At 44.4% G+C, this 27,645-nt stretch overlaps 1 protein-coding gene across 2 annotated transcripts in view; it reads left to right on the top strand.

Annotated features, from left to right (window-relative positions):
* The first annotated feature begins 928 nt into the window (after nt 1-928).
* Nucleotides 929-27,645, top strand: part of ATG5 (autophagy related 5) — a 195,267-nt gene continuing 168,550 nt past the window's right edge. The window contains exons 1-2 of one of the 2 annotated variants that reach the window (XM_040428821.1): nt 929-993; nt 21,508-21,686. In XM_040428821.1, the coding sequence (XP_040284755.1) occupies nt 21,579-21,686 (108 nt within the window). In that variant the 5' untranslated portion in view covers nt 929-993; nt 21,508-21,578. Of the gene's footprint in view, nt 994-16,225; nt 16,296-21,507; nt 21,687-27,645 lie in introns of those variants that run through there. The other variant, XM_040428822.1, reaches the window with a different exon arrangement.

Here is a 27,645-nt window from a genome sequence, read left to right as displayed (position 1 = left end):
AGACTAATTGAAAAAATGATTTTTACTTCAAAATGAGTAAAATGCACTAATAAAAAGGCCCCTTTTAGGAAAGGAACAGGAATTGGGATACAACAGGGCCACCAAAGTAAAATTATATGTGCCCTATTACAAGCTGCAAGTGGGTTACTTTTCACATCTGTGCCACTGGGCACCTGATGGTGGCATTGACCCTGACTAGGATTTCACCAGCCAGAGCCAATGTTCAATCCTCCCCTACATCCCTATATACACAGCTACTGCCTTTGCTTTTCTCCACTCGCCGTATACACATTGGTCTATTATAGTTTATAGGTGTCTAGTAGACAGTATGATGCATCATTCACACATCAGTGTTTGGTCAGTGATTTCCATCAGTGATTTTGAGCCAAAACCAGGTGCGTCTCTAAACACAGAACAGGTACAGATCTTCCCCTTATACCTTATGTCTATGGAGGATCCAATCCTGGTTTTGCTCCCAATCACTGATGTAAATCACTGACCAAACACTGAATTGTGAAAGCTGTCTAAAGTATAGCGATGACTATGTTACACTACCTGTAAGGTAACACCCTGCACCCACTCAGTGCACACCTGAACTTCAGGGAAACATGGGAGAGGAAGCAGCTGCGCTGTGATTGGACAGAATGCTGCCCAACATAGCAATGCATTCTGGGATGTAAGGGAAGGGGAAAAGTGCTCCCAAGTGAGGGCAAACGTCACAGATGAGCCTGCCCGCCCACTCAAGCGCAGCTCTGAGGTAAATAATGTGAAGGAGAGAGTGGCAAACTGGACTGTGAGTTACAGACACGTGTAACCTTCCTACTCCAGCACCCACAAGAGTTTATTTCCTTGGTGTAATGATAGTTGCGCGATCGCATGCAATATGTCCCTCAGCGCTATCCGTATACGATGACGTAATGTAGGTGGGCGGGGTAAAGAGAAGAACCCGGAAGCTGCTGAGAGTGCCGGGGAAGACAACTGCCAGAAATTGGGGTAACAGCCGCTCGCTCGTGTGTATGCTCCTTACCGAGTAGACCAGCGTGTACGTGCGTGTCAGGGCGTCCAGGGGGCGCTCGTACGTGCAGTGTCACATTTGGTAGCCTGTGAGAGTGTGGTGGCATGTGTGTGCAGGGACTGTAGTATGGAGCGTCCTGGTTGGGCAGGACTTCCCCTCTCCCTCAGTGCTGAACGTTTCCTCTCCATCATAGCAGCCTGTGGAATGAATGTGAACAATGTTCAACTATAAAAAGTAATGTCCACTATCCTTGTTGTCAGGGCAATGTGTCCTTCAAGGGGTTGTCCATAGAAGATCCAGGAACCTGTATAAAATAGAAAAAATAATGCCCACTGTACCAGCCATTAGAATTTTTTTCCCTCTGCTTCTCAGCGCCAGCATGTAGTGGTCCAGGAAATTGATTAGATGTTAGTGGATCCGTAGTGTCACGGACTTCCAGTTGATGGGTGGTGGCATGAAGAAGTGTCAGAAAGGGCGACACCCTAAGAATGCCCCTGCCCTGCCTACTGATGTTTAGTGATCATAGCCGCCAACTGACGCTGATCGCAGCTCCCTGTCATAGAGGTCGGGTGCCGGCTATGTGATATCGCCGCCGGCACCCGCCTCCTGTTTTTGTATTAATGGTTTAGTTATCATTATTGGTGGCACAGTTGCCACAGCCCCTCACCTCCACTCCTCATTGGTGGCACAGTTGCCACAGCCCCTCACCTCCACTTCTCATTGGTGGCAGCGGCACAGGGGGAGGGAGAGACTGCTTCCTTCTCCCCTGTGCTGCTGAGGGAACATGGCGCGCTCTGAGACCAGCGCGCACCATGTTCTTTGACACTAGGCTGCGCAGTAGCGCAGCCTAGTATCTGTTAATTTTCAAATCCCGCTATCGAATTGATACCGGTACAAAAGTATCGATGATGCAACACCCGGTGCAATCCTAATACCTTATCTGTGACATTTTGTGTCATTTTTTCTTAGCCGCTGGTGGCAGCGACATTACCTGCGCTACATCTCCTGTATAACGTTTTCCCATCCTAAATATCAGTGACATTCTGTGTACTTTATTTGCGCATACACTTACAAAACCTGCGCTACTGTACGTGTGACATACTTGCAAGCATATATCACATTTAATATGCTCAAGGCGAGCAATAAGGGACGAGGAAGTGGCCGTGCTGCTAATGGTGCACGCAGAGGCCGTGGCCCTGGGCGCGGTGAAACTGTGCCTGGTGCCAGAGCACAAGAAACACACACATCCACGATACCTAGCTTCATGTCCCAGTTTGGAGGGCGGCGCAGGACACCACTCTCGAAGTCACACCAGTGCGACCAGGTGGTCGGTTGGATTGCAGCAGATATGCTTCCAGTCAGTTAAGCACCACCCTGTCTTCCACAAAGTCCAGTCTCAGTAGCCAAGAGTCTGGTCAACAGAATCCTCACCCTGATACTCCTTCCTCCCACCATGGAGAGTCTTGGCAAACAAGTGATCCCACACTCGGATATTCCGAGGAGCTCTTTTCATCGCCATTCCTTGATTTGGGCTTTACGCCAAGCCCGCTTGAAGAGGGACATCAGGAGATCTTGTGCCCTGATTCCCAAATTCTTTAGCATCCACAGTCAGAAGAAGATGACGGTGGGGAACAGCAATTAGTGTTTCACGAGGTGGATGATGAGGATGAGACACAGTTGTCAATAAGTGAGGTTCTTGTTAGGTCAACGAGTCAGGAGGATGACCAGAGTGAGGAAGTGGAAGAGAAGGTGGTGGACGATGAAGTCACTGACCCAACCTGGGAAGGTGGCAAGCCGAGCGAGGACAGCAGTACAGAGGGGGAGGGATCCGCAGCACCGCAACAGGCTGGAAGAGGTAGTGGGGTGGCCAAAGGGAGAAGGCGGGCTACACCAAACTGTTCCCCAGAGCACCCCCTTGCGGCAATCTCCCTTGCCAAGGGGTAGGTGTTCCGCAGTCTGACGCTTTTTTGAGGAAAGTGCGGACGATAAAATAATTGTCATTTGCAACCTGTGCCGTTCCAAAATGAGCAGGGGCGTGAAAACTAGCAACCTCACCTCCACCAGCATAATCCGCCACATGGCATCAAAGCACCCTAATAGGTGGGCCGAACGCCTGGGTCCACAATCGGTGTCTGCGGGTCACACCACTGCCTCCTCTTCCCCTGTGTTACGTGCTGCCCAATCCCCTGTCCAAGATGCAGGCCTGAATGCCTCCTGCCCTGCATCTGGTCCTTCGCAAGCACCATCAGCTAGCACATCCACTTCTGTGTCCCAGCGCAGCGTATAGATGTCCTTACCCCAGGCCTTTGAACGAAAGTGCAAATACCCAGCAACCCACCCACAGGCCATAGCACTAAATGCGCACCTTTCCAAATTGCTGACCCTGGAAATGTTGCCATTTAGGCTTGTGGACACTAAGGCTTTCTGAAGCCTGATGGCGGCGGCCGTCCCTCGTTACACAGTCCCCAGCCGCCAATATTTTTCCCAGTGTGCCATCCCTGCCTTACACCAGCATGTGTCCTGTAACATCACCCGTGCCCTGACCAACACAGTTATTGGGAAGGTTCACTTAACGACTGACACATGGACAATTCCTTTAGGCCAGGGACGCTACATTTCCCTGACTGCACACTGGGTTAACGTTATGGAGGCCGGGAGCGAGTCGTACCCTGGGATGGCACATGTACTACCGATGCCAAGGATTGCGGGCCCTACTTCTATCAGGATTTCCGCCACCACCTACATTAGTGGCTGCAACCCCCCCCTTCTCCTCCTCCACTTCCACCTCTGAGCTACTGTTGAAGGTGTGCCGCGTGTGTGCCTATTTCCGAAAGTCATCTACAGCTGCCGCCGGTCTGGCAATGCTGCAGCAGCGCTTGCAATTGCCAGCTCACCGACTGCTGTGCGACGTGAGCATGCGCTGGAACTCCACGTTCCACATGTTGACCAGGCTTTGTGAGCAGCAGAGGGCAGTAGTGGAATACCAGCTGCAACATGGTCGTCGCCTTTCCAGTCAGCTTCCGCTCTTCACAAGCGACGAGTGGGCATGGATGTCTGACCTCTGTGAGGTTTTACGCAACTTTGAGGAATCAACACAGATGGTGAGCGGTGATGCCGCTATTATCAGTGTAACCATCCCACTTCTGTGTCTACTGAAACGCTCGCTGCTCACAATAAAGGCGGACGCTTTCCATGTGGAAGAGGTGGAAATGGGGGAAGACATTACACAGGGTGATAGCCAGACCACCCTCCATTCGTCTTCTCAGCACGAATTGGATGATGATGAGGAGGAGGAGCAGGAGAGGGCAGTACCCATGGAAGTTTTATTCCATCTGTTCAGCGTGGATGGGCCGAAGTGGAGGAAGAAGATGAGGAGATTGAGAATCATCCTCCTGATAAGGACAGCGAAGTCTTGTCTGTTGGAACTCTGGCACACATGGCTGACTTTGTTATGCTGCCTTTCCCATGACCCTCGCGTTATACTCATTTTGGCCAACACCGATTAATGGTTGTTCAGCCTTCTCGACCCTCGCTACAAAGAGAACTTCTCATCTCTCATTCCTGTGGTGGAGAGGACGAGCAAAATGGTGCAATACCAGAAGGTCCTTGTGGAAAAATTGCTCCAAAAATTTCCAGATGAAAATGCTGGCGGCAGAGTATGTATTTCCTTGGCAACCAAGGAGGGGAGACGAGGGGAACACACAGCAGTTCCAACAGAGGCAGGACAACACACTCCAAGGCCTGGGACAGTTTCATGACACCCCGCCAGCACCCTCACCCTGATGCGCGGCCTAGTGTCACAAGGAGGGAAAAGTTTTGGAAGATGGTGAAGGAGTACGTAGCAGACTGTGTCAGTGTCCTCGGTGATCCCTCTGTGCCTTACAACTATTGGGTGTCCAAGCTGGATACGTGGCACAAACTGGTGCTCTACGCCTTGGAGGTGCTGGCCTGCCCTGCTGCCAGCGTTTTGTCAGAGCGGGTATTCAGTGCTGCTGGGGGCATAATAAGGGTCCTTTAACACATCCGTTTTTTTCCTCTCCAGATTTACATTCCGTTTTTTTGCGGATCCATGTTTTCGCACAAACCTTCAGTTTTTTTTTTTTTTACAAAAGTGCATTTGCATCCTTTTTGTGTTTCTTCAAAAAAAATAAAATAAAAATAAGGAAGGAGGAATAGAGGTAGGGTACCAAAAAAAAAAAAGATGTTTAAAAAAAAGATGTTTAAAAAAACTGCGGTCCCCAATGCATGGAACAGATGCACAACATTCGTGTGCATAAGGCCTTTTTTTTTTTATAATAATGACCTAAACAGATAAAAGGTCATCAATATTAAATAAAAAATACTTTTAAAAATGTAAACCTTTTTAAAATAAATTTTTAACAAAATATTAACAATGTCAACATTTTTTATTAATAACAAATAAGAAGATTTATTTTAAAGATCAAACAATTCCCTCATGAAAGGGCCCGGGGGATTCACTATAGGAGGATCAGGTAGATGACGTGAAGGAGGGTTAACAATATTAAGCATTGTATTTCTTGATTTTTCAAGATAATCAACCAGGCAATGTGGCTCCTGAGGGCCAGCAAACTGGTCAATAACCAGTGCCATAGCAGAAATGCACCACGTTTGCCGTTCATCTGGCACTCGGCGCAAGGGAGAAGCTACTTCCTTGCCATCAGACCGATTCCGGTTTAGATATTCCATTACCATCATATCTACCTGGCCTCGAAGATCTAAACTGCAATCGTTCATGACTCTTCGGCCTTGTCTGCCAGATGAACGGCAAACGGGTGCAGCAGCTGCTTCTTGGCTGACTTCTGGGTTTGCCTGTACAGCTTCAGGAATTAAATCCCTTTCCTCCGAAGGCTGCTGAAGTTGAGAAACAGAAGATTCCCCCATGGCCTCTGGGGGTTCGTTCTCTTGTTTCATTCACTTCAGTGGACGGTAGTTGTCTATCATCCACTTCACTTGGCGGTGCTTGGGAAGCAGCATTTTCAGAGAGGTTGTCCACTGTACTGTAAAATAAATGTTATTATTAAATTATTTTATTTAAAGAGCACCGTTCACCAGTTTGTACTCGATAAATGCGGTACCTCACACTGTAGCACATGTCCCCTAGATGTCATATCGCTAATATTTTTCATGATATGCTCCTCCGTTGCGCCGCTGTAGCCCCCATTCTGTTTAGGCGCCCTGTATGCTAATTACTAGCATCGGAACAGGGAGGAGGAGACACCAGCTTTTCTCACTGGGTGTTTCTTCTTTCTATCTGGCTGTGACGCTGTGCAATCACAGTGGATCACGTCACAGCCAGGGAGAAAGTGAGCTGTTTTTTCTCAAAGGCTGTCATGCGCTCCGCAGTGATTGCACAGCGTCACAGCCAGATAGAAGGAAGAAACGCCCACTGAGAATAGCTGGTGTCTCCTCCTCCCTGTTCCGATGCTAGTAATTAGCATACAGGGCGCCTAAACAGAATGGGGGCTACAGCGACGCAACGGAGGAGCATATCATTAAAAATATTAGTGATATGACATCTAGGGGACATGTGCTACAGTGTGAGGTACGGCTTTTATAAAGTACAAAGTGGTGAAAGGTCACTATACTAAAAATAAAACATAAACATTACTTAGCTTCTTAATTCCATAATCTGTTTGAGAAACTGCAGCTGACGGGTGTACATGTACGGTTTTGTCCTCCATCACCGCTCCTCTGTTTTGTGTTCAATTCTCTCTGGAACTGATCCCGACATGTATACCAGCATTTCTTTATTTGTTGTATTGAAAAGATAATAATAATAAAAAAATGTATTTTAATTTATTATTATTATTATTATTAATATTAATACAAATTTACTTGACAAATTTAGAATAAAACCTCAAAGTGAGATTTAGCTCCTGTGCACACAATCAGTGCTGTTCTGTGACATATGGCCTGTTCACGGACCATGTGTCTCAGAGGGCATACGGTCGTGTGTACGAGGGATGGTACAAACACCCTTCTAGTATTAGGGTTCATGCACATGGCCGTTGCACGGCCGTGGCCATATTGCGGCCCGCATAAGGCACTCCCCAATGCGCGGAATGACCACTCAACGACCATTTCCTAATAATCAAATTTGTGAAAGAGGCCTATTATCAATTCATATCTAAGAAAATTATATAATATGGTAAATATTATGGTAAATATTATAAATATGGTTATTAAAGTTGAATAAAAATATTTGCTATGCAATAAGTTATGCATTGCAGAAAGAGAATTTAGAATGTATGCTATGCCAGACATTTTCTGAATAGGCCTCTTTCACAAAATATATATAATTTACTATATTTACACAAAAGTGAGTTGGCATCTGTCATGAAGAAGCATAGAATATGTGCAAATGATCATATAAAGCAGGGCTCCAGACTAAAAAAAATATCGAGGAGCCATTGGCTCCTAACCTGAAAAATTTATATTAAAAAAGTGTAAGTGTGTGTATATATATATATATATATATATATATACGGTATAATAATAAAAAAAAACAACACACGTCTTACCTAGGGTTGTCATGATACCAAAATTGACTCTATTTTGATACCATAAAAAGTATTGCGATACTCGATACCAATTGAAAAAAATAAAACGCCAAAAAAGCCTCGTGCATTCCACATTTTATGGAACGTCTGGACCATAATAGACAGGGTGACAAAAATATGGCAAATTGCACGTTTTATTTTTATTTTTCTGTTACGGCGTTCTCCGCATAGGAGATATTTTTAAATATTTAATAGTTCGCACTTTTTTGGGTGTGCCGATATGTAATATTTATTTATAGATTTTATATGTAAAATTGGGAAAGGGGGTGATTTAAACTTTAATATTTTTCTTTTTTTTTTTCTTTTAATACTTTTTATTTAATAACTATTTACCCCTATTTACCCCTTTAGGGGCTAGAACCTGGGATCTTTTCATCCCTTGTCCTATTCACCCTAATAGAGCTCTATCAGGGTGAATAGGACTTTACACTCTCCCTGCTGCTCTGTGCATAGTACACACAGCAGCACGGAGCTGACTATGGCAGCCAGGGCTTCAGTAGCGTCCTGGCTGCCATGGTAACTGATCGGTGCCCCAGGATTACACTGCTGGGGCTCCGATCAGAAGCTGCCACTGCACCACCAATGAGAGGAGGTGAGGGGACTCTGTGGCCACTGCCACCAATGATTATAACAGTTATAATACTGGAGGGTCTAGGCGCAAATGGCGACAAGACTACAAAGTCTTGTCGCCATTTTGCATTTCTAAGTCACAATGGCGACCATTTTGGTCGCCATCTGGAGCCCTGTAAAGTACTGTATAACTCAAAAGAATACTATCTATGCTGTTTCAGGACATATGGCCCACTCATGGAACATAAGGCGTCACACACACATCCGTGGAGCTCGGTCCGTGTAAAACCGGCCTGCCGTGCTCTGGAGTGCAGGAGCGGCATAGCAACCAATGACGCCGTGCACTCATGCACTCCAGTGCATGGCAGGCTGCGTTAACACGGACCACGCTCCATGGATGTATGTATGAAGCAATTTAAAATACAAATCCAGAGGTCCATGCAGTGAAAAGCAATTCTTTGCAAACTTCCTCCCATGACCGATCCTTTGCAACCCTGTCATGGTACAGCTCTGCTCTGGTGTCCCACAGGGCTGGACGCTCCTGGATGAGCACGATGAGCTTTTCAACATCAAATGAGCTAATTTTTTATGGCCTATCTCTTGCACCACTTTCTTCTGCCAACTTCTCCCTGGTGCTGAAGGCCTCTTTCTTTTTCATTATTTTATTTTTTTTCTATTTCCTGCGGATCCGCAATTGCGGATGACATTTGACACCTTTCTGCATGTCATTTGCTTTTTTGCGGACCCATTGACTACAACGGGGCCACGGACCGCAATTTGTGGACAAAAGTAGGACATGCTCTACTTTTTTCCCAGATCCGCATAACGGAACGGAATTGCGGATGCGGACAGCATACTGAATGCTGTCCGCATCTTTTGCGGCCCTATTGAAATGATTGGGTCCGCATCTGTTCTGCAATTTTGCGGAACGGATGCGGAATGCAAATTGTGGACGTGTGAATGGACCCTAACTTATAAGCGCATCCGCCTGTCAACTGAAAATGCTGACAGGTTGACTCTTAGCGAAATTAACAAGGCCTGGATTGCCCCTGACTTCTCTACTCCACCAGAGGAAAGCGGCTAAAGTAAAGGCACTCTAAATGTGGCTTTCATGGTGTATTGAATACACCATATTCCCATGCACCCCTTCCACCACAAAAAAGGGTTTACAGTGGGGGAAATAATTATTTGACCCCTCACTGATTTTGTAAGTTTGTCCAATGACAAAGAAATGAAAAGTCTCAGAACAGTATCATTTCAATGGTAGGTTTATTGTAACAGTGGCAGATAGCACATCAAAAGGAAAATCGAAAAAATAACTTTAAATAAAAGATAGCAACTGATTTGCATTTCATTGAGTGAAATAAGTATTTGAACCCTCTAACAAAAAAAGACTTAATACTTGGTGGAAAAACCCTTGTTTGCAAGCACAGAGGTCAAACGTTTCTTGTAATTGATGACCAAGTTTGCGCACATTTTAGGAGGAATGTTGGTCCACTCCTCTTTGCAGATCATCTCTAAATCCCTAAGGTTTCGAGGCTGTCTCTGTGCAACTCTGAGCTTGAGCTCCCTCCATAGGTTTTCGATTGGATTAAGGTCCGGAGACTGACTAGGCCACTCCATGACCTTAATGTGCTTCTTCTTGAGCCACTCCTTTGTTGCCTTTGCTGTATGTTTTGGGTCCTTGTCGTGCTGGAACACCCATCCACGACCCATTTTCAGTTTCCTGGCAGAGGGAAGGAGGTTGTCGCTCAGGATTTCACGATACATGGCTCCGTCCATTTTCCCGTTTATGCGAATAAGTTGTCCTGTGCCCTTAGCAGAAAAACACCCCCAAAGCAAAATGTTTCCACCCCCATGCTTGACGGTGGGGACGGTGTTTTGGGGGTCATAGGCAGCATTTTTCTTCCTCCAAACACAGCGAGTTGAGTTAATGCCAAAGAGCTCTATTTTGGTCTCATCAGACCACAGCACCTTCTCCCAGTCACTCTCTGAATCATTCAGGTGTTCATTGGCAAACTTCAGACGGGCCTGCACATGTGCCTTCCTGAGCAGGGGGACCTTGCGAGCCCTGCAGGATTTTAATCCATTGCGGTGTAATGTGTTTCCAATGGTTTTCTTGGTGACTGTGGTCCCTGCTAATTTGAGGTCATTAACTAACTCCTCCCGTGTAGTTCTAGGATGCTTTTTCACCTTTCTCAGAACCATTGACACCCCACGAGGTGAGATCTTGCGTGGAGCCCCAGAGCGAGGTCGATTGATGGTCATTTTGTGCTCCTTCCATTTTCGAACAATCGCACCAACAGTTGTCACCTTCTCTCCCAGCTTCTTGCTAATGGTTTTGTAGCCCATTCCAGCCTTGTGCAGATCTACAATTTTGTCTCTGACATCCTTGGACAGCTCTTTGGTCTTTCCCATGTTGGAGAGTTTGGAGTCTGCTTGATTGATTGATACTGTGGACAGGTGTCTTTTATACAGGTGACTAGTTAAGACAGGTGTCCTTAATGAGGGTGACTAATTGAGTAGAAGTGTCTAACCACTCTGTGGGAGCCAGAACTCTTAATGGTTGGTAGGGGTTCAAATACTTATTTCACTCAATGAAATGCAAATCAGTTGCTATCTTTTATTTAAAGTTATTTTTTCGATTTTCCTTTTGATGTGCTATCTGCCACTGTTACAATAAACCTACCATTGAAATGATACTGTTCTGAGACTTTTCATTTCTTTGTCATTGGACAAACTTACAAAATCAGTGAGGGGTCAAATAATTATTTCCCCCACTGTATGGTTCAATATTACTTTTCTCGTCTTCCTCCTCCTCCATCATATCAACATGCTTATTATGCTTCCTTTGCTTCTAATGTTTTAGAAGGTCAGCTCAGTAGCAGAACCTCTGCCCTAATGTTTTAGAGGGTCACCAGCGGACCATCACCTATAATGTTTTAGAGGGTCAGCTCAGCAGCAGACCCTCACACCTAATGTTTTAGATGGTCAGATCAGCAGCAGGCCCTCGCCACTAATGTTTTAGATGGTCAGATCAGCAGCAGGCCCTCGCCCCTCATGTTTTAGATGGTCAGATCAGCAGCAGACCCTCACTCCTAATGTTTTAGATGGTCAGATCAGAAGCAGGCCCTCGCCCATAATGTTTTAGATGGTCAGATCAGCAGCAGGCCCTCGCCCCTAATGTTTTAGATGGTCAGATCAGCAGCAGGCCCTCGCCCCTAATGTTTTAGATGGTCAGATCAGCAGTAGGCCCTCGCCCCTCATGTTTTAGATGGTCAGATCAGCAGCAGACCCTCACCCCTAATGTTATAGATGGTCAGATCAGCAGCAGGCCCTCGCCCATAATGTTTTAGATGGTCAGATCAGCAGCAGGCCCTCGCCCCTAATGTTTTAGATGGTCAGATCAGCAGTAGGCCCTCGCCCCTCATGTTTTAGATGGTCAGATCAGCAGCAGACCCTCACCCCTAATGTTATAGATGGTCAGATCAGCAGCAGGCCCTCGCCCCACATGTTTTAGATGGTCAGATCAGCAGCAGACCCTCACCCCTAATGTTATAGATGGTCAGATCAGCAGCAGGCCCTCGCCCCACATGTTTTAGATCAGGGATGGCCAACCTGAGGCTCTCCAGATGTTGCAAAACTACAACTCCCAGTATTCCCAGACCGCCTACAGCTATCAGCCTACAGCAGGGCATGATGGGAATTGTAGTTTTACAACAGCTGGAGAGCCACACGTTGGGCAGCCCTGTTTTAGATGGTCAGATCAGCAGCAGGCCCTCACCCCTAATGTTTTAGATGGTCAGATCAGCAGCAGGCCCTCGTCCCTAATGTTTTTGAGGGTCACTAGCAGGCCATCAATCATAATTTTTCAAGGGTGTGTATGATGCCCTCCTTTATGTGTAATAGAGGGTGTATTGGAGTGCCGGTTCCTTGTAATTTTTGGCAGCCCTTTCACTTAGTGCATAGGCTTTATAAGTGTAGGAGTCACACTACCTGAACAATTGTACCCCAATGTGAATGAGACCCTCCTTTATGTGATATACAGGTTGTATCGGAGTGCCTCTTCCTTGCAATTTGTGGGAGCACTTGCACTTTATATACAAGTAAATATACAGGAAAGAATGTTTCCTAACAATGTTTCGTCTAAAATCGATTTCATATTCAGTTTTGTGCGTATTATTGTCAGTCTGTAAAAGTGGCGTACTACTCGGACAACATCGTTCCCAGCAGCGACCTGGGAGTCCAAGATGCATCCAGACATCCTCCCCATGCTGTTCCCGAACCATTTCAGTGGTGTTTCCATCAATTTCTGACCTTTTCCTGTGAACCAGACACCCTCCCCTCTTCAGAGCAGGGGGTGCCTGGTTTAATGCTCAGGTTCTCCCATTGATTTCCATTGTGCTCGGGTGCTCTGTAGACATAAAGCTGTCGGTATGATCCTGTAGCAGTAAGGTAAAATATCTTCCCTTTTTTAAAAAAAATGTTAGCGTTGACCCCATATATAGGGAAGCGTGGTCTGCTGCACTTTCTGGATAGTAGAAGCAAAATCATGTTAACACATACAGGCCCAATGGAAGAAAAAGAACACTGTATTGAACATATACTTCCAGGGATTTCCCTTTCATGTACACTAAACTTGGACAAAAATATCTCAGACAAGCCCTGCACTAGCTTAAAGAGTAACTAAACCATTATATAAACTTTTAATATGTTGTCCCTAATGCCCTAATAAAACTATCTCTAATATACTTTATAACTGAATTTTCTATTTTTACTACACTTGTAAGGGATCGCCTCTTATTCGGGGGTCATTCTCACAATGATCTTCATCGACCACAGGGTTAGGGGCCAAACATTGCTTTTATTTGGCTGTCACAATGCCCTGGTCTCTCAGCCTGGTGAGCTGAGACCACACACAGAGCCTCTGCTCTGGGTCTCTGTATCTCTCTCCAGACTGACCTACTCTGAGGCGTTTTATGCCAGCCTGATTACAGCAGGTCTCACCTGCGATCACCTCTGGTAGAAAGGAAAACCTGTACTGGAAGGGTGTGGACTGGCAACTCCCTCTACCAAGCCTAGCCACCAGTCCAAGTAAAATATAGCCCAGAAAATGTATACAAAAATGTCTCAGCAAACTATGCTTTGCTGAGACTACAGCCACTCTCTGGATTTTATCTGTCTCGCCCATCTGAGGTACCTGAAGGGGGACAACACACCTTCCAGCACTGTTCACATTACCACACTACCTAAAGCGCACCTTTCACTGTGCACTTAAAACTCAGTTCTCTACACCGCTTAGCAGTCAGAGGTGTACGGAGTACAAAGTACAATGGGGCCGCAGCAGCTCTCTTAGCTTAGCGGAGCAGGCAGAAGCAGGAGCCCGCTCCACTCAACTAATCCTGGCATAGCACATGGATACAGAGTACCCATGTGATATGCCAGGAGTTAGTAATCTTCCGGAGGGCACGGGCAGGAGCAGCAAAGTGCTCTCCTGCCCGTACTCGCATCACTGCTGCTGCCCATTCATAAAATGTACTCCGTACACCGCTGAGCTGTCAGAGAACAGAGTTTTAAGCGCACAGTGAATGGTGCCAAAAAGTGTAGTAAAAATAGAAAATTCATTAATAAAGTATATTAGCGATAGTTTTATTAGGGCATTTCCAAACTACAGCAGTAATGTGCTGGTATACAGCATATCCAACATGTGACCACTGCAGCCGTTTTGGCGCTTGCAGTGGTGTGCAGGTATATGGAACATTATTACTGCAGCCAGTCACCACTGCACTCTGCTGTCTGATGTGAACAGTGCCATGCAGGTATATGGAACAGCACCACTGTAGTTTATCACTGTCCTCTCAGCATTAAAGGGAACCTGTCATGTGGATATTTGATTATAATCTAACTAATTATATACAATCATTAACTACTAAAATGTGCCTTAGATGTATTCACTTACTGGTGTGACAGATGGTTACCTCATAATATACACACAAAGAGGCCACATACCGCATGCTAATAAGCTGATTTGAGTCCAGCGTGATGTCAGCGAGTCCAGCGTGTATTTAATTCAGAGCTATAGCCACTCCCCTGCCCACCTGCTGCTGATTCCTATGGAAACAAACTGTCACTCAGCAGCAGGTGGGCGGGGAGAGTCAGGATCTCATAAATATTCATGACTCATCATTATGAGCTGGAGCTTTTCAATACAAGATGTTGGCAGATTGACTGGGTCAATTAAAGAAAGTGACCCAGCATTTTGTTAAGGAAATCAGTCACTTATTTATGTTGCCCCTAGTTAGGACACCATAAAACTGGTGACAGGTTCCCTTTAAGCCTTATTCACACGTCAGTGACTGTGAGCCAAAACCAAAATTGGAGCCTACACAGACATAAGGTATAAGGGCTCATGCACACACATGTATTTTTCTTCCATTTCCTTTCTTTTTTTTTACAGGTCCGTATACGGAACCATTCATTTCAATGGGGCTTGAAAAAAATGGAAATTACTCTGTGTGCATTCCATGACCGTATGTCCGTTTCGCAAAAAAAATAGAACATGTCTAATCTTGTCCAGAAGATCCGCAAAAAAAACAACGGATGCATCACGGATGTCATGTTTTTTTTTTTTGCAGACCGCAAAATACATACAAGTTGTGTGCATGAGTTCTAAGGGAAAGATCTGCACCTGTTTTGTGTTTAGAGCCACTATTGATTTGGCTCAAAATCACTGCTGGAAATCACCGAGCGAACACGGTCTGTGTGAATAAGGCCTCATGCACACGACCGTATGTAAAAACGGATCCGCAAAAAATACGGATGATGTCCGTGTGCGTTCCGTATTTTACGGAACAGCTGGCCCCTAATCGAACAGTCCTATACTTGTCCATAATGCGGACAATAATAGGACATGTTCTATTTTTTTGCGGAATGGAAATATGGAAACAGAATGCACACAGAGTACCTTGTTTTTTTTTGAGGACCCACTGAAGTGAATGGTTCCGTATACAGTCCGCAGAAAAAACGGAACGGACACGGAATGAAAATACGTTCGTGTGCATGAGGTCTAAGGCATTAGGCTACTTTCACACTAGCGTTCGGGTGTCCGCTCGTGCGCACCGTTTGAAGGGGCTCACGAGCGGCCCCGAACGCATCCGTCTGGCCCCAATGCATTCTCAGTGGAGGCGGATCCACTGAGAATGCATCCGCCTGCCAGCGTTCAGCCTCCGCTCCGCTCAGTGAGCGGACACCTGAACACTGCTTGCAGCGTTCGGGTGTCCGCCTGGCCGTGCGGAGGCGAGCGGATCCGTCCACACTTACAATGGAAGTCAATGGGGACGGATCCGTTTGAAGATGACACAATATGGCTCAATCTTCAAGCGGATCCGTTCCCCATTGACTTTCAATGTAAAGTCTGAACGGATCCGCTCAGACAACTTTCACACTTAGAAAATTTTCTAAGTTTTAATGCAGACGCATCCGTTCTGAACGGATGCGAACGTCTGCATTATCGGAGCTGTTTCATCAGACGGATCCGCTCCGAACGCTAGTGTGAAAGTAGCCTTAGACTGCTGAGGACATGAATTGGCTGCAGTGGCCTTGTGCTGTGTGTTGGCCAGTGCTGCATCGAAGACAGCTGGAGAAAGGGCTATAACACACATTTCTTATTTTAAGCTATAGAAAGGCTTGTTCAAGATTTTTAATTATCTCAGACAACCCCTTTAAGGCTGGGTTCACACAGGCGTTGCGGGAAAATGCGCGATTTTTCCACGCGAGTGCAGAGCGTTTTAATGGGTTTTGCACGCGCGTGAGAAAAATCGGCATGTTTGGTAACCGAACCCGGACTTCTTCACAGAAGTAAGGGTTTGGGATCGGTGTTTTGTAGATTTTATTATTTTCCCTTATAACATGGTTATAAGGGAAAATAATAATAGCATACTTAATACAGAATACTTAGTAAATTAGGGATGGAGGGGTTAAAAAAATAAAATAAATTAAACTCCCCTCATCCACTTGTTCACGCAGCCCGGCTCGTCTTCTTTTTTCTTCTTTGAGGACCTGGGAGGAAAAGGACCTTTGACATCACTGCGCTCATCACATGGTCCATCACCATGGAACAAGTGGATGAGGTGAGTTAATTTTATTTTTTTTTAACCCCTCCATCCCCAATTTACTATGCATTCTGTATTAAGAATGCTATTATTTTCCCTTATAACCATGTTATAAGGGAAAATAATAATGATCGGGTCTCCATCCCGACCGTCACCTAGCAACCATGCCTGAAAATCGCACCGCATCCGCACTTGCTTGCGGATGCTTGCGATTTTCAAGCAGCCCCATTCACTTCTATGGGGCCTGCGTTGCGTGAAAAACGCACAATATAGAGCATGCTGCGATTTTCACGCAACGCACAAGTGATGCATGAAAATCACCGCTCATGTGCACGGCCCCATTGAAGTGAATGGGTCTGGATTCAGTGCGGGTGTAATGCGTTCACCTCACGCATTGCACCTGCGCGGAATACTCACCCGTGTGAAATGGGTCTCAGACCTCTTTCACACGAGCATGACAGATTAGGTCCCAATGCGTTCAGGGTGTGTTCAGTGAAACTCTCACCACTTTGCAAGCAAGTTCAGTCAGTTTTGTCTGCGAATGGGTTCAGTTTTTTCCACACGGGTGCAATGCGTTTTGATGCGTTTTTCACACGCGTGATAAAAAACGGAATGTTTATAAACAACATCTTCGAGTAACCATCAGTGAAAAACGCATTGCATCCGCAAGCAAGTGCGGATGCAATGCGTTTTTCACTGAAGCCCTATTCACTTCTATGGGGCCAGGGCTGCGTGAAAAACGCAGAATATAGAACATGCTGTGTTTTTCACGCAACGCAGAACTGATGCGTTAAAAAAAACACTTATATACACAGACCCATTGAAATTAATGGGTCAGGATTCAGTGCGGGTGCTATGTGTTCACGTCACGCATTGCACCCGCTCTGAAAACTCGCTTGTGTGAAAGGGGCCAAGGCGAGTTTTCTGTCTGGATGGGATGCGTTTAGTGCAGTGTTCCTCAACTCCAGTCCTCAGGGCCCAACTGGTAGTCGTGTTTTCAGGATTTCCTTAGTATTGAGGAGATGATATAATTGGTGTCAGTGCATCAGGACTTACCACAGCTGTTCCGGACTGAACCCTGACCCTTTCATTTCAATGGGTCTGTGTACATCATTCCTGCTTTCAGGTAAAATCCCAGCATGTTCTATATTGTCAGTTTTTCACGCTGCCCTGGCTCCATAGAAGTGAATTGGGGTCTTGTGAACAAAAGGTCCGCATCCGAGCCACATTTTTTCCAGGTCAGATGCGGACCCATTTACTCAAATGGGACCGCAAAAGATGTGGACAGCACACTGCGTGCTGTCCACATGCATATCTCCAATCCGCAGCCCCACAAAAGAATAGAACATATCCTATTCTTGTCCGTTTATAGATGACAGGATGTTCCGTTCCACAAAACGCGGAACACACACGGCCAGTATCTCTGTTTTGCGCATCGGCAATTTGCGGAATGCAGAATCGGCAACGGGCGTGTGCATAAACCCTTATTCTTCAGTTTTTCTACAGTTGCGTGAAGAACACATAAAAAACTAATTGCATCTGCATTGAAAAAACTGAAACGCTGAACGCAATCACAGATAACACCGATTCAGCTTACGTGCAAAACCATCAATTTTTCCTGGAACACACCCTGACTCATCCTGCACTGTTCGTCTGAAATAAACCTCAGGCTGGGTTCAAATGTGACTGTTTAGCTGCAGAAAGTCTTCTGCATTTCTCCTTCTAATCTGCAGCAGAAAAAAAATAACGCACCAAAGGGTGCCCGTTGGTGGCTGCCAGTCATTGATGAGGACCGCCCGCTGGACTCAAAAACAGCAGAGGTTTAAAAGAATAAAATACAAGTTATAATGAATCTTTTCCCATAAAACTGTATTTTCTGCTCAGCTCCTCCTGCTCTATAACATGCTGCCTGGCGATCGCACCAAAGTGAAGTACAGCTCAGTACTGTAATATAGCGCTCTTAGGTACATTTATTAAGATTTGGATACAGAGTTAGAGTGATATGCACCAAATTGTTTAAACCCTTAGTGACCAAGCACATTTTTTTTTTTAAAATTGCATTCCAAGAGCAAGAACTTTTTTGTTTTTTCATAAATGTACTTGTATGAGGTCTTATTTTTTGCAGGACAAGGTATAGTTTTAATGCACAATTTTAAGTACATGTAATGATTGATTAAAGCCAGCCGTTTAGCTAAAACCCCCTTTGTTTACGTCAGTAAAAACACGTATGGGTGGTCACTAAGGGGTTAAAAGCTTCTCATCTCAAGCATGAAGAAAATCACATTTTCACTACATTCACCGAATATGGCATGAAATATATCTTCTTGAAGACCACACCCACTATTTGTCACTCTTTAACCCTTTCACCACCGGAGGTTTTTTGTTTTTGTGTTTTCATTTTTCTTCCCTATCTTCCTTGAGCCATAACTTTCTTTTATATTTCCGTTCACATAGCTGTATGAGGGCTTATTTTTTGCGGGACAGGTTGTACTTTCTAATGCCACCATTAATTATGGCATACAATGTAGTGAGAAGTGGTAAAAAGAATCCAAATGGGGTGGAATTGGAAAAAAAAAAACGCAATTCCTCCACTGTTTTAAGGGTTTTGTTCTCATGGCATTTAATTTGCGGCAAAACTGACCCATGCCCTTCATTCTCTGGGTCAGTATGATTGCAATGATACCCCATATGTCTAAATAGTGTAAAAATAAATTTAAACTTTTAAAAAAAAATTTTTTTTTTTACATCACCATATTCTGACCCCCATAACTTTTTTTTATAGTTATGTCTACTGAGCTATATAGGGGCTCATTTTTTGCAGGACAATCTGTACTTTTTATTCATACCATTTTGGAGTGTTTGTGATTTTTTTTTTTTTTATCACACTTTATTACATTTTTTGGGTAAGTGAAGCAATAAAAAAATGGCAAATTGCCCATTTTGACCCTTTTTTTCAATTACACTATTCGTCGTATTGAAAAAATATTTTTAGATTTGAATAGTATGGGCCTTTTCGGTCGCGGTGATAACCCATGATGTTTATATTTTTTGTTATTTAGGTATTTTTTTTATACGGTGATTTAAACTTTTTTAAAAGTTTTTATATATTTTTTTGTAATTATTTTGAAGCTCATATATGAGTTTATGAAATCAGTTTTTTAATCTTTCATTTTGAACCATCATGTATTTTTAAGATGAGTTTTTATTACTGTCAATTGCTCATTTCTTATGTTGGCCTGCCATCTGGTGGCCAAAATAAGAATGGCAGCATAAATGCTGTGGGTCTCGTCAGCGAGACGCACAGCATTCAAAGCAACTACTGACTTCCCCATTGGCCGCAGGGGATGTCGGTAGGAAGCCCGGAAGTGCGAGATTTCGGGTTTTTGATACTTTAGAGGCCGTGATCTCACTTGATCACGGCATCTAAAGCTTTTAATTACCATGACGCCTGCTGCACGTGCGAGCAGGCGCCATGTTTGCCTATCGCTCCAGCGCCATTCATGTACGGCGCTGGTAGTGAACGGGTTAAAGTTGAAAAGTAACGTTTAGTAAAACTTTTGATATATCACAATATGGGCTCATTCACATGACCGTGTGAATGGGACCGCATCCGTTCCGCAAGAAAGATAGAGCAAGTTCTATTCTTGTCCGCAATAGTGGCGGCCATGTGCGGTCTGCAAATTGTGCAACGCACACGGACCGGTATCTGTGTTTTGTGGATCCACAATTTGTGGACCACAAAACACTATGGTTGTATGATTGTAGCCTAAAGGACATCTGTCAGCAGATTTGTACCTATGAAACTGGCTGACCTGTTACATGTGCACTTGGCAGCTGAAGGCCTCTGTGTTGGTCCCGTGTTCATATGTGCCCGCATTGCTGAGAAAAATTAAGTTTTAATATATGCCTATGAGCCTCTAGGAGCAACAGGGGAGTTGCCATTACAGCTAGAGGCTCTGCTCTCTCTGCAACTGCCGCACCCTCTGCACTTGGATTGATAGTGCCAGGGATGATGACGTTTTCAACGCTTGGCCCTGTCAAAATGCAGAGGGCATGGCAGTTGCAGAGAGAGCAGATTCTTCATGTTTCTCAGTAATGCGAGCACATATGAACATGGGACCAACACAGATGCCTTCAGCTTCCAAGAGCACATGTAACAGGTCAGCCAGTTTTATGGGTACAAATCTGCTGACAGATGCCCTTTAAAGGGGTTGTGTGACCCTTTACAAGTGATGGCATATGATTAGGGCAGGATGAGAGCACTGCTGCTGTCGATTCCTCTTCTCCTACACAGTATACAGAGCTGTGTAGTTTCTGTACTGACTTCCAGTGCTAGAGCTTCTCCAGAACAGCAGTTTGGCAGGGTTGTGGGGTGTCGGACCCCCGCCGATCAGATAGTGATGGCTTCTCCTCAGGATAGGCCCTCACTTGTACAGGGACAACCCTTTTAATGAATGCAAAATCCAACAGAAAGGAATCGTGGCCATAGTTGGATGTTATATTACTGAAACATAACTCCATAATACAGCACGGTACATGTTTTGCCTTAAAAATTCCAATTCCAGGTATAGAGAGTGAAAGGCAGGGAATTTCAAAGTTTTATCTAGCAAACTGCAGGGCGGCTGGTAAAATAATAAAAAAGCTCACACTCCTTCCCAAGCCCCCTCCAATCTAGCACTGCCACTCTGTCCTCTCCGCCGGGCAGCGGCAGTGACGTCCTATATACCTCTATAGTCAGTCACTGGCTGCAGCAATCAAGTGGTTACAGACATGTCTGGGACTGTAGCGGAGGGGGGTTGAATCAGTGTGTGCAGATAGCGCAGATTTTCATAGCGGATACTGTATACAGTATTTCAATGAAGTTGAAAATCCCTAGCATGCCTAGAACCTGCTACAGATTTTTATTCTGTACAAGAACAGGTTTTGCTAACACCCCATTCACCCACATTAGGGGTGATTTATCAAACTGGTGTAAAGTAGAACTGGCTTAGTTGCCCATAGCAACCAATCAGATTCCACCTTTCATTTTTGACAACTCCTTTGGAAAATGAAAGGTGGAATCTGATCGGTTGCTATGGGCAACAATTGTATTGAGGAATTTCGATGCAGATTCAGCAGCTAAAGGTCACCTCAACAAATATGCCATGTGTGAACCTGAACTTACCATTCTGTAATTTGTCAGCTGGGCAATGCTCTTTAACTTCCAGTAAAGGATGGTTCTATCTTTCAGATCACATTTTCATCACATAACTGGTGAATGAACCCAGCTGGTCTATATGTGCAGCCCAAACCGCTGGAAGAATGACAGATGACAAGGATGTTTTGCGAGATGTCTGGTCCGGGCGAATCCCGACATGCTTCACGTTATATCAGGATGAACTCACTGAAAGGGAAGCTGAACCTTATTATGTAAGTCCTGTTAGGGCAGGTAGGATGTGCACTCAAATAAAGCATGAAGAGCATGGCAAATGGGGACATGGCTGAGGTGATACCCACATGGTGTTTTTTTTTGTTTTTGTTTAAGGGCTCTTTCACACGAGCGGATCCGATGCGTGAAAGAGTGCCAAGCCCCGTTCCGGACAGCAGAGACACGGAGCATTAACATGATTGATAATGCTCTTTGCCTCTCTAGATCTTTTTACTACAACATCACGGTGACAACTTTATCTCACTGTGATTTTGTAGTAAAAATGTCACAGAGAGGCAAAGAGCATTATTAAAGTATAACTGTCATATTTTTATTTATTTTTTTGGAGTATTGGATTGTGGTGATTAATATCTCCTTGGTGGTCCTATTTCAACTTTTCACTGTGTATTCAATTACCCCTTAATTCCACAGTTTTGTTCCCTGTAGTGCCTATTTTTACCTGTGCTTAAAATAGGGTTGCTAGGCTTGGTCCTCCTTCATAGAAGGACGGAGGACGCTGCGTGCAAGGTCAGATTACTGACAGCCAGGGACTGTAAGTAAATGATTATAAGCCAGGTCCTCCCCAGCAGCTGATAACAGTGCCTGGGCTGTGTGCACTTCTCCCTGTCCCTGCGCTTGGCAGACGCTCCCTCACTCAGCAGAGCTGGAGAAGTAGAGTTGAAGCAGCGCAGACCAGGGAAGGGAGATCTGCCATCTGCTCAGTGTATAAATGAAAGCAACATGTGGTAAGAGGACCCCTTTGTGCTGCAGGAGATTAACCCTTTAGGGGGGAGGGCTCTGGTTACTGACACTTTTGGGGGGCTATTGTTATTGGCTAGTAAGGGCAGGCGGGATTAGCCTCAGGGTGAGGGCAGTGGCGGCCATCTTAACTGAATAGTGAGATTGCAGTTTTATGCAGACTGGTTGCTAAGGGCTGAATCTTGTTAAATATGGTGTAAGTCAGTCTAATAGTAACTGATTCTGGAATATCATGTTATTACTAACTACATATATGAAAATTGAAATTAGGGTCTAAATGTGACAGTTATCCTTTAATCATGTTAATGCTCCGTGTTTTTGCTGTCCGGAACTGGGCTTGGCTCTCACACAGCAGGTTACCTGCACAGCATCCGCTCGTGTGAAAGAGCCCTAAGGCCCCTTTCACACGGGCGAGTATTCCGCGCGGATGCGATGCGTGAGGTGAACGCATTGCACCCGCACTGAATACCGACCCATTCATTTCTATGGGGCTGTTCACATGAGCAGTGATTTTCATGCATCACTTGTGCGTTGCGTAAAAATCGCAGCATGCTCTATATTCTGCATTTTTCACGCAATGCAGGCCCCACAGAAGTGAATGGGGCTGCGTGAAAATCGCAAGCAAGTGCGGATGCGGTGCGATTTTCACGCACGGTTGCTAAGAGACGATCGGGATGGAGACCCGATCATTATTATTTTCCCTTATAACATGGTTATAAGGGAAAATAATAGCATTCTGAATACAGAATGCATAGTAAAACAGCGCTGGAGTGGTTAAAAAAATTTAACTCACCTTAGTCCACTTGATCGCGGCCCGGCATCTCCTTCTGTCTCCTTTGCTGAACAGGACCTGTGGTAAGCATTAATTACAGGTAAAGGACCTTTGGTGACGTCACTCCGGTCATCACATGATCTCTTACCATGGTGATGGATCATGTGATGACCGGAGTGACGTCACCAAAGGTCCTTTACCTGCAATTAATGCTCACCCCAGGTCCTGTTCAGCAAAGGAGACAGAAGGAGATGCTGGGCTACGCGATCAAGTGGACTAAGGTGAGTTAAATTTTTTAATATTTTTTTTTAACTCCTCCAGCGCTAGTTTACTATGCAGTCTGTATTCAGAATGCTATTATTTTCCCTTATAACTATGGGGAAATAATGCAATCTACAGATCCCAAGCCCGAACTTCTGTGAAGAAGTTCGGGTTTGGGTACCAAACATGCGCGATTTTTCTCACGCGAGTGCAAAACGCATTACAATGTCTTGCACTCGCGCGGAAAAATCGCGGGTGTGCCCGCAACGCACCCGCACATTTTCCCGCAACGCACCCGCACATTTTCCCGCAACGGCCGTGTAAACCCAGCCTAAGGGTTTTGAATTCCAGGCCTAGGTTGTGTTTTTTTATTTATTTGTGTATATAGGAGTGCAGTTTCTATGATTAAGAATGGGCGTCGCCAAAAAGTCACAGCAAAATCATGGCTTCCTATGGTAAAAGAAGTTACATCCCACCTTATAACTTGCAAAAAAACAAAAACAAAATAACATCCCATAGATAAACAGTGAGGTCTTGATTTTCCAGGAGCCTTGTTGCTCCAGAGCTCAAGTCTAGTTGTAACAACATTTATACCTCTTATACCCTCATATGGATCACTGCTTTATTTAAAATGTAAAAGCTATGAACACCTTCGAGGGCAATATTTTAATGATTGCATTTTACTCTTTTTTGGGCTAAAAATAATTTTTTCTAAATATTCAGCTGTTCTGTCAGAAAGGGTTAACTGTTTGTCTAGCTGTGTGAATGGTACTTTCCCTTTGTGCTGGTAATCTAATAAACTTTATCTCTAAGATACTAAAATTACTAAAAGCACTTATTTAAATGGCTTATCCCATGACTAATATAAAAAATGAAAATCAGACATCACATAATTACATGCAAAAAGTATTCAAATCCAGGTGCTGGTTTGAAAACTGTAGAATATTTTTTTGTGGGACAATCCTTTTAAGCCACATTCTTATTAGTAAGATAAGAATTGAGCTATAATGAGCGTTTAGGAGATTAGAGATAAGGAGCCGTCAGCTGAGCTACATAAGAGGAAACATTAAAAATACAGAGCCTGCTACTAGAGAATCTGAAGGCTGTACAGGGAAAAGGGCTCACAATTTTGAATAAAAAATTGAAAAATTATTATTAGCTTAAAATGAGTACAATACAATAACAACAAAAATTGCCACACAAAAGGTGTACATAGCCTTTAAGCTTTTAACTAGGTTTCCTTTAATATTGTATACAATGCAGTAAGAAGACGTGGTAAAATGTCTCTAAGAATTGAAATATTTTGCACTACTGGCAAGATAATTTTACTTATAACTGTAGAATAAGCTGGACATTACTGGGTGGCACTTAAAGGGGTTGTCAAGAGACATAATGAGTTATTTGGTTGGTTTGCAAATTAATTAATCAAACTTAATAATATGCTGAAAGGGTAGCTGCACACATTGCCTATTGCATAAGATTTGCAGTGCAGATACTTGAACGATAAATCTGCAGCCAATACAGTACCAACCCATTTCAATTGTTTTTGCCCTTTTTAAGCGCAGACCACCTTTTGCAGTACAAAGGATGAAATATGGGGAAATCTGCAACAAAATAAGAAGTATTAACTGACGATACATGTGGTTATATTAGAAACATTTGTTGAAAGGCAGTTTTTCAGTTCATGTATTTGCTTATGAGCATGTATGCATTTATGCATGTGGTAATTTCTTCTGTATTTACTAGAAAACAATCCAGTTCTCAGAACAATACAGCTGGGCAGTCCTGTGAGTAATATCTGGTTCCTGCCCAATAAATGACATCTGCTTATCTCCAGAAAGCTCCATGCTGTTCACCAGTACTGCTATGAATTACCAGAAATAGATTTATTATGTGGGTGTGTTCGGAGTATTCTACAGTGTGGGCTATATTATGGACCAGACCAATGCAAAAGGAATGTCATTTTGATACATGTCTGACTGTTGTGTTTCTGCTTGTCTTTCTTTTTTTTTTTGCTGTATTGAAAGGCATAGTTAAGTATGTTTTTCAATGCAAACAGGTCTTCAAATGCGACATGGCAACTTAAAATGATCCCAGTAAAATCTGCCCTCCAAGATCCATATGGCGCTCCTTCCTTTCTGTGCCTTGTCATATGCCCATATAGCAGTTTACGACCACATATGGGGTGTTTCTGTAAACTGTAAAATCAGAGTAATAAATATTGAGTTTTGTTTGGCTGTTAACCATTGCTGCCTTACATGAAAAAAATTGATTAAAATTAGGGACGAGCGAATCGACTTCGGATGAAACATCCATACATTATTAGAATGTATTGGCTTCGATGAGCCGAAGGTCGCGAGACTTCGGGTAATAACTTCATAAATTAATTTGTACGGTAAAAAAACGTTTCCCGAACTCGGTTTTGGTTTCAAGGTACCATTTGGAACTGAACCTGAGTTCAGGAAATGGTGTTTTACAGTACAAATTAATTTATGAAGTTATTACCCGAAGTTTCACAAGACTTCGCGAAGCAATAACTTCGGCTCTTCAGAGCCAATATATTCTAATACCATACGGGGCTCCTACTCCGTACAGTATTGGAACGAAGTTTTATGCGAATCGATTTCAGATGTTTCATCCGAAGGCGATTCTCTCATCCCTAATTAAAATGGAAAATCTGCAAAAAGAAGTGACATTTTTAAATTTCTCCTCTTTTTTTCCTTCAATTCTTTGTAGTTTGTGAAACCGTATTTGAATAACTTGAGGGGTGTAGTCTCTAAAATTGGGTAATTTCTAAGTGGTTTCTATTGTTTCTATGTAAGCCCCACAAAGTGACTTCATAACTGAATTGGTCCTTTAAAAAGCGGGTTTTGGAAATTTTCTTAAAAATTGCATCTAAAATTCTAATCCATCTAACATCAAAAAATAAAAAATGACACAAAATGATGGCAACATAAAGTAGACTTATGGGAAATGTAAAGTAATAACTATTTTATGAGGTATCACTATCTGTCTTAACCCCTTAAGGACATAGGACGTACCGGTACGCCCTATTTCCCGAGTCCTTAAGGACCAAGGACGTACCGGTACGTCCTAACTTTTAAATCGGGATTCCGGCGCCCGAGGGGTTAAACGGAACGGGATTTCGGCTGAAATCCTTCAGCCGGCATCCTGTGACAACGCCAGGGGGGGTGATGTGACCCCCCCGTGTCGGCGATCGCAGCAAACCGCAGGTCAATTCAGACCTGCGGTTTGCTGCGCTTTTTGCAGTTTCTGATGCCCGCGGTCCCTGACCGCGGGGATCAGAAACTTTTGAGTGCCTATAATCTATATTTTTCACCCCCCCCTGCACCCCTGCATGATTTGATGCCGGCGGGTGGTGCGGGGGGGGTGTCGCAGGCGGTGGGGGCATTGCGGGAGGCGGGCGGTGCGGCAGGCGGGATCGCGATCCCCCGCCCGCCTCCCCATGAACGATCGTTGGCTTCTAGTGGTTATACCAGGGTGCCAGCACATTGCTGGCACCCTGGTATAAACGGCTGACATCTGTGCAGATGTCAGCCGTTTAACCCTTTCCATACCGCGGTCCGTACGGACCGCTGTATGGAAAAAGTTATCTGTCATCGGTCAGGGAGCTCCCTCCCTCTCCATCGGGGGGCTGCTGTGCCTTTGCAGCCCCCCGATGGAGAGGGAGAGAGCCCCCAGAGAGCCCCCCTTAGCCCCGTGCTTACCCTTCCCCGTCTGCGAAGTTCTGAGCAGACGGGGAGGGTTCCCATGGCAACAGGACGCCTGCTCAGGCGTCCTGCTGTCCATGGTGCTGAACAGATCTATGCTGAAAGCATAGATCTGTTCAGTGTAAGTAAAATACAGTACAGAACAATATATATTGTACTGTACTGTATTATACAGACATCAGACCCACTGGATCTTCAAGAACCAAGCGGGTCTGGGTCAAAAAAATGTAAAAAAAAAGTGAAAAAAGTTAAGATAAAAAATTTTTTATCACTGAATAAAAATTAAAAAAATAAACTAAACTACACATATTAGGTATCGCCGCGTCCGTAACGACCTGATCTATAAAATGGTCATGTTACTTTCCCCGCACGGTGAACGCCATAAAAATAAAAAAATAAAAACTATGAGAAAATTGAAATTTTGCCCACCTTACTTCC

The sequence above is a fragment of the Bufo bufo genome, chromosome 4, assembly GCF_905171765.1.
Source record: "Bufo bufo chromosome 4, aBufBuf1.1, whole genome shotgun sequence".
Taxonomy (NCBI): Eukaryota; Metazoa; Chordata; class Amphibia; order Anura; family Bufonidae; genus Bufo; species Bufo bufo.
The sequence above is the reverse complement of the archived record's forward strand: the minus strand, read 5'-3'. Positions and strand labels throughout refer to the sequence as shown.